The sequence below is a fragment of the Vipera ursinii genome (genome assembly GCF_947247035.1).
Source record: "Vipera ursinii genome assembly, chromosome: 3".
Taxonomy (NCBI): Eukaryota; Metazoa; Chordata; class Lepidosauria; order Squamata; family Viperidae; genus Vipera; species Vipera ursinii.
In genome coordinates, this window is record NC_139516.1 from 169,873,531 (window position 1) to 169,891,464 (window position 17,934).

The 17,934-nt window shown below is 37.0% G+C and overlaps 1 protein-coding gene across 1 annotated transcript in view; it reads left to right on the forward strand.

The window, feature by feature from the left end:
* LOC310639212 (desmoglein-4-like) overlaps nt 1-14,144 on the forward strand; it is a gene marked incomplete at both ends in the record, with an annotated part of 32,067 nt that extends 17,923 nt beyond the window's left edge. The window contains 10 exons of the mRNA XM_083360717.1: nt 1,375-1,509; nt 3,350-3,535; nt 4,517-4,788; nt 5,485-5,627; nt 6,312-6,533; nt 8,554-9,132; nt 9,995-10,146; nt 11,254-11,317; nt 12,589-12,800; nt 13,206-14,144. Coding sequence (XP_083216843.1) covers nt 1,375-1,509; nt 3,350-3,535; nt 4,517-4,788; nt 5,485-5,627; nt 6,312-6,533; nt 8,554-9,132; nt 9,995-10,146; nt 11,254-11,317; nt 12,589-12,800; nt 13,206-14,144 — 2,904 coding nt within the window. The remainder of the gene's footprint in view (nt 1-1,374; nt 1,510-3,349; nt 3,536-4,516; nt 4,789-5,484; nt 5,628-6,311; nt 6,534-8,553; nt 9,133-9,994; nt 10,147-11,253; nt 11,318-12,588; nt 12,801-13,205) is intronic.
* Nucleotides 14,145-17,934: the final 3,790 nt, after the last annotated feature.

Below are 17,934 nucleotides of genomic sequence, written 5' to 3' on the forward strand. Positions count from 1 at the left end.
TAAGTTTGTTAAATAAATGCTTTCAAAATATGTTAAAAATAAAATCATTCATAAAATAAATACAGTAAGTATTCATTCAAAATAAATACTTGTGTTGAAAAGAAGCGAGATTTCTGGAAACCCAGTAACAGCTGCAAGCAATATGTATGCCATGAAAATGACTAAGAAAAAAACAGATTTGCTCTTCTCAGCTTCTCAGTGATCTTCAGGACCACTGACCATGGTATCTTTCTAGACAGATTCCAGGGGTTGGGAGTGGGTGGCACTGTATTGCGCTGATCCAGCTAGTTTTAGTCAGGGTTGAAAGAGGTCCAGCCCTTGGCCCCCACTCTGTGGATTCCCACGGGACTTGGTACTATTTCCACTCCTGTGTAACATACATGAAGCCACAGAGCAAAATCATGCATAGCTACATGGTGAGGGTATCATCAGTATGCATGTTCAGCTCTGGCAAACTAAGAGATACTGTTGATTTCCTGCCCTGGTGTCTGGAGGCAATAGGTGTTTGGATGGGAAACAATTCAGAAGCTATAGCTGATGTAAAATGCAGCAGAGTGGACAGTATTTGTTACTCCTTGGCTCCACTAGCTGTATTGGTTGCCAATTTGTTTCTGCATTCAGTTCAAGGTTTTAAACTTTAAACCTCTACATGGCATAGGCCAGGTTATTTAAGAGGCCACCTCTCCTTCCATCCCATCAGAACTGGCAGGAGAGACATGAAATGGGTCCTGTGTACTAAGGAACATCATCTGACAGCACACTGGAGGATGGCCTTTTCTGCCACAGCATCCCTCATTTGGAACATTGTTCCCCCTAAAATTACATCAGTCCCTGTCCTACTGGCTTTTCAGAAGGCTTTTAAAATACATTTTTATCGTTATGCCTGGGGAAATCTGATGGCTGCATGGACCCTATATTATACCACTAGTAATTGTATGCATTGTATCTCCCAGATTATGGTTTATGGTTTTAATTTGTTTTAATGTTTTTTTTATTTTAATTATTTTTTTTATTTCATTGTGTGAGCTACCCAGAGTCATGTATGTGAGATGGGCAACCACATAAACTGAATAAACAAAGTGGGGGAGACACTGATTATTTCTAAAGCAGTAATCCAGTGCTTGCTAATTTAGTAGTAAATCTTATTAGTGCACTGCATTTATTCTAAACAATTATTTCACTCAAAGAGCAAAGAAGATGATATATATGTACAGTACATGTGAAATATGCATATTCCAAAATATAAAATAAAATCCATATTTCATAAAATTAAAAAGCTCTAGATCAGACCAGTGTTCTTTATTACTTAAGTGATTTTAAAGCATTTGTCATATTATTCCCTCTTCTGTTTCTTCTCCTCCATATTTTCTCTAGGAACAAAGTCAATATACTCTTGTTGTCAAAGCCTCAGATAGAAATGGAGGGCCAGATGGAATATCATCAGAATGTTTGTGTCAGGTTAAAGTTCAGGATGTGAATGACAATTTTCCTACTCTTTCACAGAACTCGGTAAGCTTACTGATAGCTAATATGATCCATCATTAGTTTTGTTTCAGTCTGGTAATTCTTGATTTTACAATTATTCTTACTCACTCACTCACTCACTGCAGTAGATATCAACATATCCATTTCGGAAAAGGAGTAGTTTTAGATTCATTGGAACCAAAAGCCAGTTCCTCCATATCCTTCTTATGCAATATTATGTTTCAATCTTTCAATCTTTCTCCCAGCTACCACTTGGCAACACTTTTCTATCCATTACTTCCTAACCACTTTCAGGGCCATTATGTCATCCTAGTTCCTTCCATAAGCAATAGTAGGAGATATTATGATTGAATAATCATCAAGATAGAAATTATTTCTACATTCTCTAATCATCTTTGAGAATTAGAAATAAGATCAATATAGAGATGGATTTTTATGCCTTTGGAACTCCAGGAAGAAATGGATATATATTTGATCCACATAGTTAATCTTTTCTTTCCAAAGGAGAGAGAATAATTTAAGAACTTGATTCAAATTTTCCTAAAGGTAAAATATTTAATAATGCAGTATTGGCTAAGGTTTCAGAAACAAACCAGGTAAGCCAACAACCTCATAGACCAAAGTCTGTGGCTTAAAATTTTAGGATTTCTTCATGCATTAAAGATATTTTTTTTTAAAAAAAATGAGGCTAACATAAATCAGTGTTAATGGCATGAAAATAATTTTTAAAAGAGTCATAAATTATATAAAATATGATCTGACCTCTAAAACAAATGGGATTGACTACATCTCATTGGTGAATTAACACCCATTGAAAATCTATTTTCATTGTTGTGCAACCATGTGTAAAATGATGTTCTGATGAAAAAATACATAGGACAAGTAATTTGGTCACAAGTATACCTAGGCCTGCAGTGCTATTTCCACATCACCATATAATGAATGAACTTTTTCACTAAAATAAATTATTCAGAGAACACAAAACATACAATTGAAGGCTAGATTCCTCTTCCTGACATTGAAGTTGCTTTTTCATAACAACATATTGCTCTTACAAACTGAAGAGCATCCAATTTATTTCTCCAAATATTGAAATAGTATAGCCCATAGTTTTAGCAATTCATTTAGCAATTCATACGAACTAGATAAGAATTACAGTGTAGCTTGGGAAGTTGTGTTGTCATCATGAGTGATAATATAGCTACTGCCCACTAAAAGCAAAGAGAAAAATGAAGAGAGGAAATTACTATGCTCTGCCAGGTATGATGGAAATAGAAAAGTGAGCAGGTAGGATTGTTATAGTAAACTAAGGATGATCTTTGAGTTCATTGCACTTATTCACTCTATTCGAATACAGATGCCATGAATGAGGTCATGCTGCTAACTCTGTTTTGAGTCTACAGTATAGACTTCTACACTGAGTAACCCTTCATGTATGAAGTTGTATGATCTTGGAGGCTCATTCCATCCAATGTAGGCAACATGAGCAAACATCTAAAATAAATTATATGTAATTTTTGCAGTGGCAAGGTGACACTCTGTAGTCTGACCCAGCATTAAGCTCCTATGTTTAAGTTTATGTTTGAATAGGGTCAAGCTATCCTCAGGATTAAAAATTTTTAAAAAGTTTTCCTTTCTCCAGATTAAAAACACTTTTTCCAGGTTTATCCACAATTTTTGTACATTACCCAATAAGTAAGCATGAGGTACAACTACCTTTAATATCATAATCTTATAATAAAAGGAGTGGATACTATTTGTAGCATTTGAAATCACAGTGACAGTAGTATGCCAAATTTCTTTCAAACTGACGGGAATCTAATGCATGTCTTCACTGCCAACTGGGATGTTCTTTCTCTTCTAGTTTTCAGTATCCATTCTAGAAAATTCACTGAGTCAGGAGCTGCTGAGGATACAGGTATTTGATGCAGATCAAGAATTTACAGATAACTGGTTTGCAGAATTTTTCTTTATCTCTGGAAATGAAAACCACAACTTTGAGATCACAATAGACAGAACAACTAACGAAGGTATCCTGAGCGTTGTAAAGGTATGAATTTCAAATTTTCTTTTACTATTTTTTAAACTTACATTTTGATTATGAGTGTGTGATAATCAGTCATCTTCCCTAGCATTTTGTTTATGATAGTAGTGCCCATAAGAATGTCTCCGTAGAGATTTTTTGTTATTAAAAGGAAATTATTTAGCCTACTTCTGCAGTCTTTCCTGAACTATATCATTGTATGCCTCGTATATAAACCAAAAGCAGCTAAATTGGTTGTTAAATCTTATTTATGTGATACAAGTATGTATAACTTACCAAGGGCAGGATGAGGCAGAGGTAGTGGAGGTCTGCCCTAGATGCAGTCAATTGAGGGGGGGGGAGACTATTGAAGATGAGAAAAAGGCTAGCAGCAGTTATAGAGTTGGGTCACTGCAGCCAGCACAGCAATCAGCTGTTTGCAAGTTGGCAACAAGGCATAGACATCACAATGGAAGAGGAAGGTGTTAAGAATGATCAAGATTTCTAATGACTTTATTTACATATTAAATTCTGTAAATATACACATTTATAATACTTATCATTTAAGCTGCTATTGTCCTATACTCATGCTTTGTTTCTAAAATGGCTTAAGGCAATTCTGCTCAGGCTGAGGAAATAACTAAATCAACCAACAATATATATATATTTATTTGGCTTCATATTCCTAATGGAGTTAATTTGTTTCTTGGTGGTGTTTGATTTTATTAACATCATTTTTTTTAATATTCAGCAGAATCTCCAATCTGATTTCCTCTTTATTTGTAGTTAGAAGTTTTTGAATGGCTGGCTCTATTTCAGAAATGATTTCTTCCTATTCTTGGAAGATCTGTCATGATTAAAGACTATGTTCTATATATCTGGATATACTATTAAGAGATAGGTTTTATGTGTTTGTGCGCAAACACACACACACACACACAAACACACACACACACACACAAATATAATTCAAATAAAAAGTTGATGTATGCCATTTCTTTATTTTAGGAATTTGATTATGAACAATTTTCAACCATAAACATTAATATTGGTGTGCGAAATGTTGCCCCTTTCCACTCTTCAGTGGCTTCTCTTTATCAACCTATTGGAACCCCAATTGTGGTACAGATAACTAATGTAATTGAAGGACCAGCTTTTCGTCCATCTACACTGACTGTCACTGCATCTGAGAGCTTAACAAGTGAAACTATACTCACTTATACTGTTGGGACATTCCAAGCCATTGATCAGGATACTGGAAAAGTTGCTAAAAATATTCGGTAAGATAGCTTTTGGCCTGAAACTTATGTATTCAGCTAAATCAAATTGGAAGGGATAACTAATTGCTTAGAATACCGAAAGTCATCCCCTTAAGCAGACTTTTCTCTACTTCAATTTTGTCTTCCCTCAATAAATTGTGCTTTCATATGGTTTTGGTTTAAATGTATTGTATATATTTAGAACTTTTATTTCTCAAATCCCCAAAACAGGATATTCACCATAAATCAACCTCAAGTATTATATTTCATTAAAGATTCTAAGCTAAATCATACCTGACTAATATGGGGCTCAAAGTCTCATGGCAAAATTCAGCCAGTGAATCCAGAACTGATATTCAGCCTTGACAAGGGTTGCAAACCTCTCCAGACTTTGTGACCAAAAAAAAATAGTGTACATTAGAATATTCTGTATTTCCAAAAACTGCTTGCAATAGTCGAGTGTGAAATGCTTCAGTGTGATTATTAGCTGGTACTTTGACAGAGGGAAAAAGGGGATACATTTTATTCCTATGCTATTTCAAGAAAAAAAATGGCTAGCAACCTTAGAAATTATTAGATCTGCAAATGTCAGAAATCTTTTATGTACAAATGAATGAGTCAATCAAATTGGACAGTGTGCATTAGCAAAAGTTTAGTATCTGTCACTATTTTACCATTCATAATTCATTCTAAGCATTTCCATTGTTCAAAACACAGATATGAGATGGGCCGTGATCCTGCTGCCTGGTTTCAGATCAATCCTCAAACAGCTGTCATCACTTTTAAGAAAACTATTGATCGAGAATCAAATTATGTAGTCAAAGGGGTATACACAGCAGAGGTGCTTGCTATTATGAGAGGTAAGAACATGGAATTTTTTTAATATTCATTATTGCTCATAAGCAGTACACACTTAGAAATATGGAATTATTATTCCAAATATTTATAACCCTAGCTGTTTTGACTAAGTGGGAAAGTGCTCTATGTAACTTTTAAATAAAATAAAGTAAACATCATGAACAAACATTTTGCTGGTTGTTTTAAATCTCTATAGCAATGTTGATCAAACTTGGCAACTTTCAGATGTGTGGACTTCAACTCCAGAATTCCTCAGCCAGCCATGAAACTGCATTGCTAACAATTTGCTGTTCAGCTGCACAGGGATGCAAACAAAATTTGTACTGAGAACCACCACTTCTGCCCACACTTTTTAATCTTGTCTTTGCTATGTATTTAGAGATCTGACAAACTCTGGATACTACTCTTACATGCTTTTAGTGTTATCCACAGATGTTGTAACTGAATTGAGAATCTTTTAAATTAGCCTTCATTTTGCAAGATGCATTTAAAATTATACATGCCATTCAGCTATTAAAAACTGTCTCTTTTCTTCCCATCGTTTCCTTATCTGCTCAAATTAACTTTTCCAGATGATCCTTGGGATCTTATTTATGCATTCAGTTAATTGTACTTGTGCAACATAAATTGTTGTGTGATGACATTTATTTGATTTTATTCTCCTTCATGGGTATTATTTATTGCAGACAGCCCTTACACGACAGCCACTGGCACTATTATGCTTACTATTCAAGATGTTAATGATAACTGTCCCATTGTGACTGAGGAGATCAGGAGAGTATGTATGGACAATCCAAACGTGGTGATCACAGCTAAAGATCCAGATGATTCTCCATATGGACCACCCTTTAAATTTAGTATTGTCACTCAGCCTCAAGACAGCTCATGGGATATCAAAGTAGTGAATGGTGAGTGAAATTACATGTTCAGGGTTTTTTCATCTTAATAAATATGCTCTTCTTCCCCACTCAACCCTCCCTTTATATCTGTTCTTGCTGAGGAGTGTCTAACATTCTTCTCAAATGTGGAATACTATATGTGCAACCGATGGTTGCACACAAGAATCTGTTGGTGGCGGCTTGGGCTTTTTAAAGAAGTCCTGTGGTCAAATGTTCATTTCAGACAACTGCACTACAGTCCCCCTCCCCTTTCTTCTTTCTGAATTTTTTGTCAAACTATATTTTTTCCAATATGCAATATGTAAATAAACCCAAAGAAAGAAATAACTTTGGGGATATTTTAACTGATACAGTTTATTGCCTTGAATTATTGATCTATCTCAGGGGTGTCAAACTCAATTTCATTGAGGGCCGCATCAGCATTGCGATTGCCCTCAGGGGGCCGGGTGGGTATGGCCAGGGTGGGTGTGGCCTACTGGGTGGGTGTGGCTAGAGTGTGTATGGCCTACTGGGTGGGCATGGCCAGCTCTACATCGTTCGCATCAAGGGTGCCTATGGGGGCCCGGGCAGGAATGGGACAGATCTGAGGGTCTCTGGCAGAAGGAGGGTCTCTGGGCCAGGGCCAAGGCAGTGGGGGCTGTTCCCTCACTGTTTCCAGGATGGCTTTGCGGGCCACATGAAACCACTTCGCAGGCCGGATCCGGCCCCAGGCCTTGTGTTTGACATGTCTGATCTATCTGAATTTCAAAGATTAATCCACCAATCATATACAAATCCCAGCACTACAGGGCAGTGGCATACCATTTCTCTTAGTCTAGAGTTATTTTTAGGAAGGAAGGGAAAAAGTCAGCAGTATGAAAATGAGGAGGAGGAGGAGGAGAAACAAAGTAGGTTTTATCAAATAGCAATATCATTCTGACTTATATATCACTTCACAGTGATTTACAGCCCTCTCTAAGCGGTTTACAGAGTCAGCATATAGCCTCCAACAATCTAGGTCCTCATTTTACCAACATTGGAAAGAGGGAAGGCTGACTCAACCTTGAGCTTGTAAGCCTGCCTTTACCCACCTTGCAGGGCTGAAAAGGGGAGAAGAAGAAGAGAAAAATGTATAAAGTTGAAGGCCATCACTGTGATCAAACAGATACAAACTTATAACACAGAGTCCTCGATGTATGGCTCATGGTTTAATGATGGTCAAAGTTATGACAGCCTTGGGAAAATGATTTGTGATCTGTACTCACACCTACTGTATAACTGTTTTTATTTTTTTTATTTTAATTCCATTTATATCCCGCCCTTCTCCAAAGACTCAGGGCGGCTTACAAGCTTAGCAGTAGCCTTCATTCTATGTATATGCCTGCTTATTAGGGCTTTCACACACACCCCAAGTGGCATTATTACAAAGTCAGCTTAATTGCCCCCAACAATCTGGGTCCTCATTTTACCTACCTCGGAAGGATGGAAGGCTGAGTCAACCTTGAGCCTGGTGGGACTCGAACCTGCATTAATTGCAGGCAGCTGGTGTTACTTAAGGAGGCATTAGCCCACTGCTCCACCAAGGCTGTTGCACCACCCTTGCAGTCACATGATTGCGATTCAGGCATTTGACAATTGGCTTGCATTTACAATCAGTTGCAGCTTCCTGCAGTTACATAATAATGATTTGTGACCTTTTTTTGCTAATTTCTGCAAAAAAATTCCCATTGGAGAACTTGGATTCGCTTAATGACCATGTAAATTGTTATAAAACTAAGTATGACTCAACTTACCATCATGATTTACAACAGAAATTCTGGTCTCAATTTTGGTTGTAAATCGAGAAATACTTGTATGTGTGTGTGTATACATACATGAACACACACACACACACATATACATATATATTATGCCTATCCTGTTAGAGACTTTTTGTTCATTGAATTTTCATAGTCAAATTCATAATAATTATTTAAGAGAATGAACTTTGATTATAGGGATTTCAAAGCAGAGTTCTTAATGTAGTCCTTTCCCTTATTTCTCCCTCCAGGTACTTCAGCAGCTCTGTTCACTAACAACATAGAGTTCATAATTTATGAGGTCCAAGTCAAAGTGATTGACAACAGTGGCAAAAGCTGTCAAAGGCCACTGGTAATTCCTTTGCAGGCCTGTCACTGTGATCAAAATGGAATGTGTGTCAAAATGGCTACCAAGAGAGTCAAAGTTATAATTATTGGTGGTGGTGGAGCCAGTGGAGGAGCGGGTGGCGGAGGAGCAGGTGGTGGTGGAGCAGGTGGTGGTGGAGCAGGTGGTGGTGGAGCAGGTGGTGGAGGAGCAGGTGGTGGAGGAGCAGGTGGAGGAGGAGCAGGTGGAGGAGGAGCGGGTGGTGGAGGAGCAGGTGGAGGAGGAACAAGTGGCACTGGCTGGGGAACAGGTGGCACTGGCTGGGGAACAGGTGGAGGTAGTATTGATGGTGGGGGAGGTGGTGGTGGGGGAGGTGGCATTGATGACACACATGGAATTAGTGGACATGCTATTGACGTAGGAGGAGCAAGGCAAAATGGTGGAGAAACTTCTCTTAGTGCTGCTGCCATTGGCCTGATGCTTCTTGGAGGATTAATATTTGTGTGTAAGTATTCTATAAGGATAGATTTATTCCTTTTTAAAAATGTTTTCTATATAATATGATTTTTGACTTCTATAAAACATTTTGGTCAGTATATAATGGTTCTGTGAAATATGCCTTTTGATTCCCATTAATTGAGAAGGAATAATTGAAAACAATTCTTTTTGCATCCTCAAATTTTGCCTTAAAGATTGAATAGTAAAGTACATTGGCAACACTAGAAAGTTGCTATGAACTTGGTCTCAATTTCTGCGTGCAAAAAACCCCCTCAGTTAAAAAGTATTCTGCTCGTGATGTCCATCTTGAGATGCATCATCTGCTGAATGGAAATACACATGCTGATAATATTAGGTTTCAAAAGTGTTTGCTAGTATCCTGAAAAATGTTTGTTCGTTTATTTATTTTGATTTTCAAAGCAAATTTTCCCCAAGAATATGTCTGTTAAACTACCCAAATACCACATTAAATAATGACAATGATCACTAAAAAGGACTTTAAAAGCTTTAGATAACAGATATAGAAAGATTAATACATGGCACTGAAGCAATTAAAATTTAAGAAGTGTGTGTCTAGCACCAAAAAGCAGTAATGTAGATGCCAGGTGTGCCTGTCCAGGAAAAGGTTTCCAATGTTGTGGGGGTGGGGTGGGGGGACAGCTTTGATAACTGTGCCCAACATTCACTCAGCACAGTTCAACCTGTAAAGGTACCTGGAACAAAAATCTCCAGAAATGATTACGGTATATGGCTTTAGTAGACACTGTAGACTAGAAATAGACTGGCCCCATATTATTGTGTGCCTCTATTTAGATATAAATCAAATATTTAGTCTACTGATAACTTTTTGTTTTGTTTTGGTTTATCAGTGGTACCAATTCTGATGTCACAGTGTGATTGTTCTGGTTATCTGGGATCCAGACAGGCTGGTGGAGTGGGATCTGGATTTGAGCCTGTGCCTGAATGCACAGAAGGAGCTATCCATTCCTGGGGAATTGAAGGAGCACAGCCTGAAGACCGGGTTAGTAATTCACTGAAACACACAGAAACATGTGCATATTCTCAAATGTCTGCATGCAGATACATATTATTTCAGCATCAACCAACTGGTTCCCTCCAGATGCATTAGGCCGAGTTCCCACCAGATTCCCAACCACCAAGACCAAGGGCTAGGAGTTGACTACAGAAAATCTTTATCCCATCTTAGATTAGGGAGCCTCTTTGCCACTATCCATCAGTAGTTCTCCATTTTCTTCATGACCTAGGAGGCCAATCTGTACCTTGTTAGGAAAGAAAAGCACAGGCTGCCTTTGCTTCCCATTGCTTAATCATTGACATACTCTCAGAAAAGACAGATGAATAGGCAGAATCAGCAACAAAAGAAGCCTAGAAGAGATTATTAGCAATGGACCTCAGCAGGTACCCAATTTTTTCAGCCAAAGGAAAAGTTGCCATTGAGTTCAACTGTGCTAGGAAGTTCAGAACAGGAAATCAACCCCACAAGAAGAGTGACATTACTTTTGTTGAGATTAGTATAAATAACAGAATTTTGAAAGTCCGATTCTGCTGTACTTCCTTCTTATAGTCCAGTGAATTAGGGAAGCATCTGACTAAGCTTCTTCTGAATGTTATCTCATTCTGGACCTGAAAAATATTTAGTCCCTTTTGCCTTAGGTAACAGATTCTGTATCTCTGTCAATGGCATTTATTTTATTTTCTACTTCCCCAACGTGACTCTGTGAACACAACCATCCGAGGGGGAGAGGGGGATGTTGGTAAGTCTACAGTAGTGGTTTGGTGTTACCTTATTCCAGGATGTTTTGTCGCAATGGCCTCCCATCCCAGTAACTAATCAGGTCCAAACACTGATTGCTTCCAAAACAAGCCAAGATCATTTATGTGCTGATACCAAACCAGATGGATCCATTGACAGTACTGTCACAAGGAACTATAATAGATTCTATAATCTATACTTCCACACAAATCTAAGGCCTTGTTTCTACCAATTGCACTATTACTTTCCATTACATTAACAGTTCCCCTAATCATAGCAAAATAATCTCTATCTTACATTTATGTTACTTATTAAAAAGTATATTTAATAACTTAGCTTGGGCTTTCTTTCCAGGATGTGTCAAATATCTGTGCACCAGTAACTGCTGCAAGTAAAGGGGAGTTTGCAGATTCTTCAGGTAAATAAAGTAACATTTAACTGGCAAATTGTGGAGGAGTGAATGTGTTCTTATTATTCTACATCTAATTCTTATCATTTATGGAAATGGCATCTCTATGGGCCCATGAAAAATCCACATAGTTACAAAAATTGTTACACAAAGAGTATCTGTATAAGAGCATAAGAGTGACTGTAATATTCCCACCATATCAATAGAAATTGGGCCTCAATTGTTTTACGTTCAGCTTTGCATTAATTAATTGATTAGTGAATTGATCACTGCTGTTCTTTGAATCTATTATGTGTCATCATCAACATTATAAATATCACCATAGCCATTGTTTTATGATGGTTCTCCTCTATTTTCTGTGGTTGATTTCAACCGGTATTGACAGGTAGAAAGAAAACTTGCTTACAGGCCCTTACATGTTGGATGCCACAGAGCTTGACACTTCCCCTTCTGTTCACATGAAAATGCTAGATGAGATCATCTTCCATCATCATCAATATGTAACATGCATGCAGATGATGTTGTATATCTTGACCCTTGGTTGGTTGAGTTAGTGACCCCATTTTTGGAGGCTTTAAACCTGGATGGGGAAGAACAGCCTCAGGCTCAATCCTACCAAGGCTGAGTTTTTATGTCCATTTGTGCCCCCATTGCTGACTCTCCGTTTCTGATGTTCCAGATGTTCCTAACCCTAACCCTAATTATCCATTTAAGATGTGTGCAATCCTCTTGAACTCTCAGTTCTCAAAGAACAGGTGAAAGCTGTGATTAATAAGAACTTTTGGGGTTGTTATTGAAGACCATCCAGAAGCTACAACCAGTCTAGAATGCGACAACACAGGCAATGAGGCAGTATTATGTGTGCATCACTTTGCTGCTTTGCAAGTTGCACTAGTTACTACTAGGCTTCAGAAAACAATTCAAGCTGCTGGTTATAGCCTTTACAACTTTCCAAGGCATATGGCCAGGCTACCTGAGAAACTGTGTATCTCTATCATCTTTTCCCATGTGATTGGGTCCAGCAGAGTAGGCATGCTGCAAGTCCCCTCAATTAAACAATATCATCTTGCAAGACCCAGGAATTGTACCTATTCTGTTTCAATTCCTGCCATTTAGAATGATCTCCCCTCAGTGAGTTGTTTGGCTACCACCCTTACATTATTCAATAAGCTACTGAAAAACTAGTTATTTTCCCAGACTTTGAGAACAGGTGATTGTATTGTTCTTTTATTTTGTTTTGAATAAAATAAATAAATAAATAAATAAATAATCATTATCAGATATCTATGCAACTAAATATGGTGATGGAGGAATGGTGAGTTCAGGAGTTGAAGAAACAACAGGACTTGGAGCAGCAAAAGGCTATGGAACTACACTTGGTTATGGGACAACTGGCTATGGGACAATGGGACGGAAAGATACATATGGAGGAATAAAAGAATACCGAGAAAGTGGTGTGAATATGGCTTTCCTAGACAGCTACTTCTCTGAGGTAAACCATTATACTTTACCTAGCAAAATATGGAGAATGGTAATAAGTCATTATTAGGAATATTTGCTTAGGGTTATGTTCATATTTATGAACACAAACCTAAAGTATATTATGCCAAGTAATGGTGCAAAGTGTTCATAACTTAGAGTATTTGATATTCCTTGGTGCAAAATTTGAACTGCCTCCCCACAGTATGGAATAAATTATGTATGGAATAAATATAAATTATTCATGTTGTGGAATGGGACTATGCAGCAGTTTGGATTCAATTTGAAGCAGCTGGTAAACTGAAATTCAAGTTAATCACCCAGCTTTTAAGTACTTACCTTTTTGGAGAATATTTTGATATTTTTTCTCATGTTAATGATAAACAATGCTAATTTTCTCTTGCTTATTCGTTTTTAGAAAGCATTTGCCTATGCTGATGAAGATGAAGGCAGACCTGCAAATGATTGTCTCCTAATATATGATCATGAAGGCATAGGCACTCCTGCTGGTTCCATTGGCTGTTGCAGTTTTATTGGGGATGATCTGGACAATTCCTATTTGGATACACTGGGTCCTAAGTTTAAGACCTTGGCAGAGATCTGCTTGGGAAGAGAGATTGAGCCCTTCCCAGATCCCAATATGTCTCTGCCCAATCCTGATATTGAGGTAAATCTGCCACCACCTGGAACCACGATTGTTGTTAACACATCTTCATCTATGCCTCAACCTACTGCTGTTGGTGGTACCACCGTTGTTACAGAAAATACTTACACAACCACTTCCAAAGTACAACCTCCAAGGCCAATACCTGATCCTATGCTCCATGGTAACGTAGTTGTAACAGAAACATATACTTCAGGCTCAACAATGAAACCCCCCACACTTAATGTTGATTCTCTGAGTGGATCAAATGTTGTGGTCAGAGAAAGAGTGCTGGCTCCTGCTCCGGTCACCGACATTCATGGCATGATAGATATTCCCGACCTACCAAGTGGGTCAAATGTTGTGGTCACAGAAAGAGTAATTGCTCCTAATTCAAGGTTACCAGCTTCTTTGAGCATTCCCAATCTGACCGAAGGATCAAATGTAGTTGTGACCGAAAGAGTAATTCGACCTGCTGCTAGCGTACATGGCAATATGACCCTCCCTTCTGACATATCAAATGCCCGTAATGTGTTTGTAACTGAAAGAGTTGTGTCTGGAACAGGAGCGAGTGGTGGCCTTGGGAATCTAAGTGGTGGTCCTAATTCATTGTTGGCTTCTGATAATCTTCTTAGTCAAACAATTGGAACAGCTTCTCCTGGTACAACTCGAAGAAGAGTAACAAAATACAGCACTATACAGTATTCTAATTAGTAAAGATCACTTGCGATTACATGTTTCCCCCACCCCTTTTTGTTTTTTAGATTTGCTGCTAAATAATGTTTTTATTATTTATAAGTAGCAAATCAAAAAATCAGAGAAAATTGATTCTTGTCTGAAACAGAATCTCCTAATGTCATAAGCCAAAATATAGGAGCGCTGCCAACTTAAGAAAATGCTGATATATTGCCTTTGGAGACATGATAGTGTACATAATGGAGGAATCACTAACAGGGCCTTTTGTATATATCTGTTGAGCAATATTTGGACCAACATGTCACTTCCTCTTTGTACTTATTAACATCATGGTAAGGGAATGCAACTGTGCACAAAGTGATTAGGAACTGTAATATTCTGGAATTCCTTACTGTATTTTAAAGCAGTTGCACAGAAACTGTTCCAAATTCAGCATAGTTTAGTTTCATCTTAAAGCAGTTAGTCAACATAAGCAACCAGACAAAAAAGTGTCATCAGAAAAAAAATGGCATATATTAATTCTTTATCTCTGAATAAGATCCTGTGTGAATTACAATCAGTATAGCAGTCCTAATATTCTGCTGTAACAATAGAAATATACAGGTTGTTAACAGATTTAGGCAGTGTATCATGTATTGTGAAAGTATTTGTGAAATTTCATTTAAATTTCCATTTCAATCATATAGCAAAAAACAGCAACAACCACCTTTCTCTGATTATACAGAGATAAAGGTGCTATATGTGTAAACAGAAATTTGAATACCAAAATATTTTTCTCCCAAGAAAATAAAGACACAAGATCTCTACATGTTTAAATCCCAAATGCTAAGCTATTAAAATAAAATATTGCTTCATTATTCAGAATCCAAAAAGCTATTTTAGACTTAGAATTGACAAACAAGTGGTAGAAATATAGATCTATTCATTTTTCAATAAAAAATCACTATGCACTATTGCTAGTCATTCTCTATTAATACACGATTATGAAAATTTTAAAACAAATGATGATTCCATTCTCAAATAAAAGACTTCAGATGACTTCCCATCATTTTTTAATAATTTAATTCTAATAAAACTCATAATCATGTTTGGCATGAAAAAATAACACAGTTCTTTAGAACCTGACCTTTACATTTTAGTTATGTACCATATGTAAACTAAAAATAGCTCCAATATAGAGAATACACTACAATGTAAATACAGGGAATTTTTCCCCACCAGATTATGGTAAACTATCCCTTTTACCTTTTATGTACACTGTTAGTTTTGGTATAGAATTCTATAGAAAAGTAAGGATATGGGGTTTTGTCTCTATTCCTGGTGTTTAATTTTCTTCCCAATTTAACATGCATGTTGATCTTCCCAAAGATACTAAATAAGATGTAAATACAATAGCAATTTTTAATGTATCTAGCAGCTTTATTAGTATCCACACTTGATTTTTCTTTTGCAGAAAACTTCCCCTTCAGCTCTTTTTCCTACATACAAAAATATGACAATGGATCTGTACCTTTAATTTGTCTTTATGTCTTTTTTTAAAATCTGCCCAAAGCAACTTGAAACCTTGCAAAATATTCCAATTGTGCATGTTTATATTGTAATTCTTTCCCAAATGATCCTGGAAATCATAGTTTCAAATACAAGATAACTGTCACTTGCGGTACTTCCCCTAATTACTAAACCGATCATGTCTTGTAATCATTTAATGAAACACTGCCCATTATGTATTTAATGCCACACCTATTTTGCTATATGCAGAAATCACCCCAGTCACTACTGTATTTTTGCATAGTTCAAGTATGAAAAGTTTTATGCCTGTAGAAAATTAACACCCATCTTTTAATTAAAATCCCTGTTTCATTCTTGAGCTCAGGCAGCCAAGCATGACACTTCCATGTGTGGAGAAAAGGGACAGAGCTGGTGTTGCAATGCTATAACGCTGTTTATGTTGTCTAAGCCACCCCTTGCTCCCCTTACGAACTTTGCTGTTCAAATTTGATTCGATTATTGTAATACAGGCAGTGGTGGGATTCAAATACGTGAACAACCGGTTCTCTATGTGGATGTCACTTCCAGAAGTCCATTCTGGGCCTGGGCAACAAAAAATTAGCTACCTGTTCTGCCAAAGTGGTGCAAACCAGCTGAATCCCACTACTGAATAAAGGGTAAAGCCAATGCTATTAAGTAGTCATTTGAATTCCTCCGTTAAAGGGAATATTATTTAACTGTACCCATGACAATATGTTGAACAATATAAAGAACTGCTGCAACGCTGGGGGCTGAAAAAAGAAAACTGTATTATTTGACCTTGTAAACTAAAATCATCGCAAATGTTCCTCCACAGGAGGAATCACAAAGTCTATTGATAAATGGCCTTTTACAAATATATTTCACATTTATATTTTATAAAAGGCATCAACACAAGCCTTATAGGTGTACTTCTTATAACATGTCTAATGAGTTAAAATATTACGACATCATAATATTACAAGGCTGTATTTGCAGTCATTTTTTTATTATTTTTATTCTTCTGAAAGCAAATTTTATGTTTGAATTCATGTTGGATGCAAATAACTCCAATTAAAACATTTTTTAACGAGCATCCTTCTAGGAAATAATTGTCTTTAACGGCCCTGACTCTCTTTACAAATTTAATATTGAAAAAAAATGTAGGCTTTTTTGTTTTCCAAAACAAACAAATCTGTCTTTCAAGTAAAGATGTCTAAATCCTTTCTAACCATAACCTCCCATCGCTGGTTTTGGGTGTGATTGCCTTTAAGAAAGAATGTTTTCTCTGGGAATGAAATGTCACAGTTGTGGGATTTACAATAAATTTGCACACAAGCTTAAATTTGAAGATGTAATATAATATGAATAAAATGTCTGGGCAAATTTCTCTTTACTCTTTAAATGTTTATTTACTACTGAACATGATGTGTCTGAAATCTGAAGGCCATAAGAGACAAGAAGGTTGCTTTTACAGTACTTAATCTTCATGCCAATCACTTGATAGTCAGTCCAGTCTAGCTAAATAGCATTTTTTTAAAAAAATATGCCGTTGAGTCATACTGACCTTCTTGATTTTCTATTAACAATTAAGCAAAAGATCCTAATTCCTTTGTTGTTGTTTTTCAAAATAGTGTTGCATAAATATTTCTTAAACGAAACTAACAATACAATCCGTTGGAAAATCCACTAAAATAGGTTACAATTGCAAGCATGTTCCCTCTGAAGGAACATAGGTCATCTAGAAGGAAGCATCTGCCATCAGTCTTTAGCAGCAATGAACAAGGAAGACTGGTAAGGATTTCAATGTGAAATGTCAATCTTTTATCTCACATGCCTGCTACAAAAAGCTAAGTGGTTCAATCCTAAATATCAGATAATGGTCTCTCTTTTTTTAAAAAAATATAACTCTCAGTCCTTGCTTCAATGACACCGCACCGCAGCTAGGTAGGGCGTGGCTATTTATGTGACTCAAAACTGAGCTGAGCTAACAACATTTCAGAATCATTCTTATACAGGAAAAAAGCCAGATGAAACCCTCCATAAATGTTATGTGTGTCCAGCATTGGCCCAATCGCTCAGCAAAATAAAAGCAGATATCTCAGATATTCAAAGACATGCAACAGCATCTAACTGCCAATCTGTTCAGCTTCCATAGACAGAATGGGATGGGTGACCCTCTTGCTTCCTCTTGCATAGCAATCTTATTTATGTATTCTGTATGTGAAGGAAGTTGGGATTCCATCCCACTTTCTTTCGCTACTTGATGCCAGTTGCCAGTGAACACAACCCAATATATATT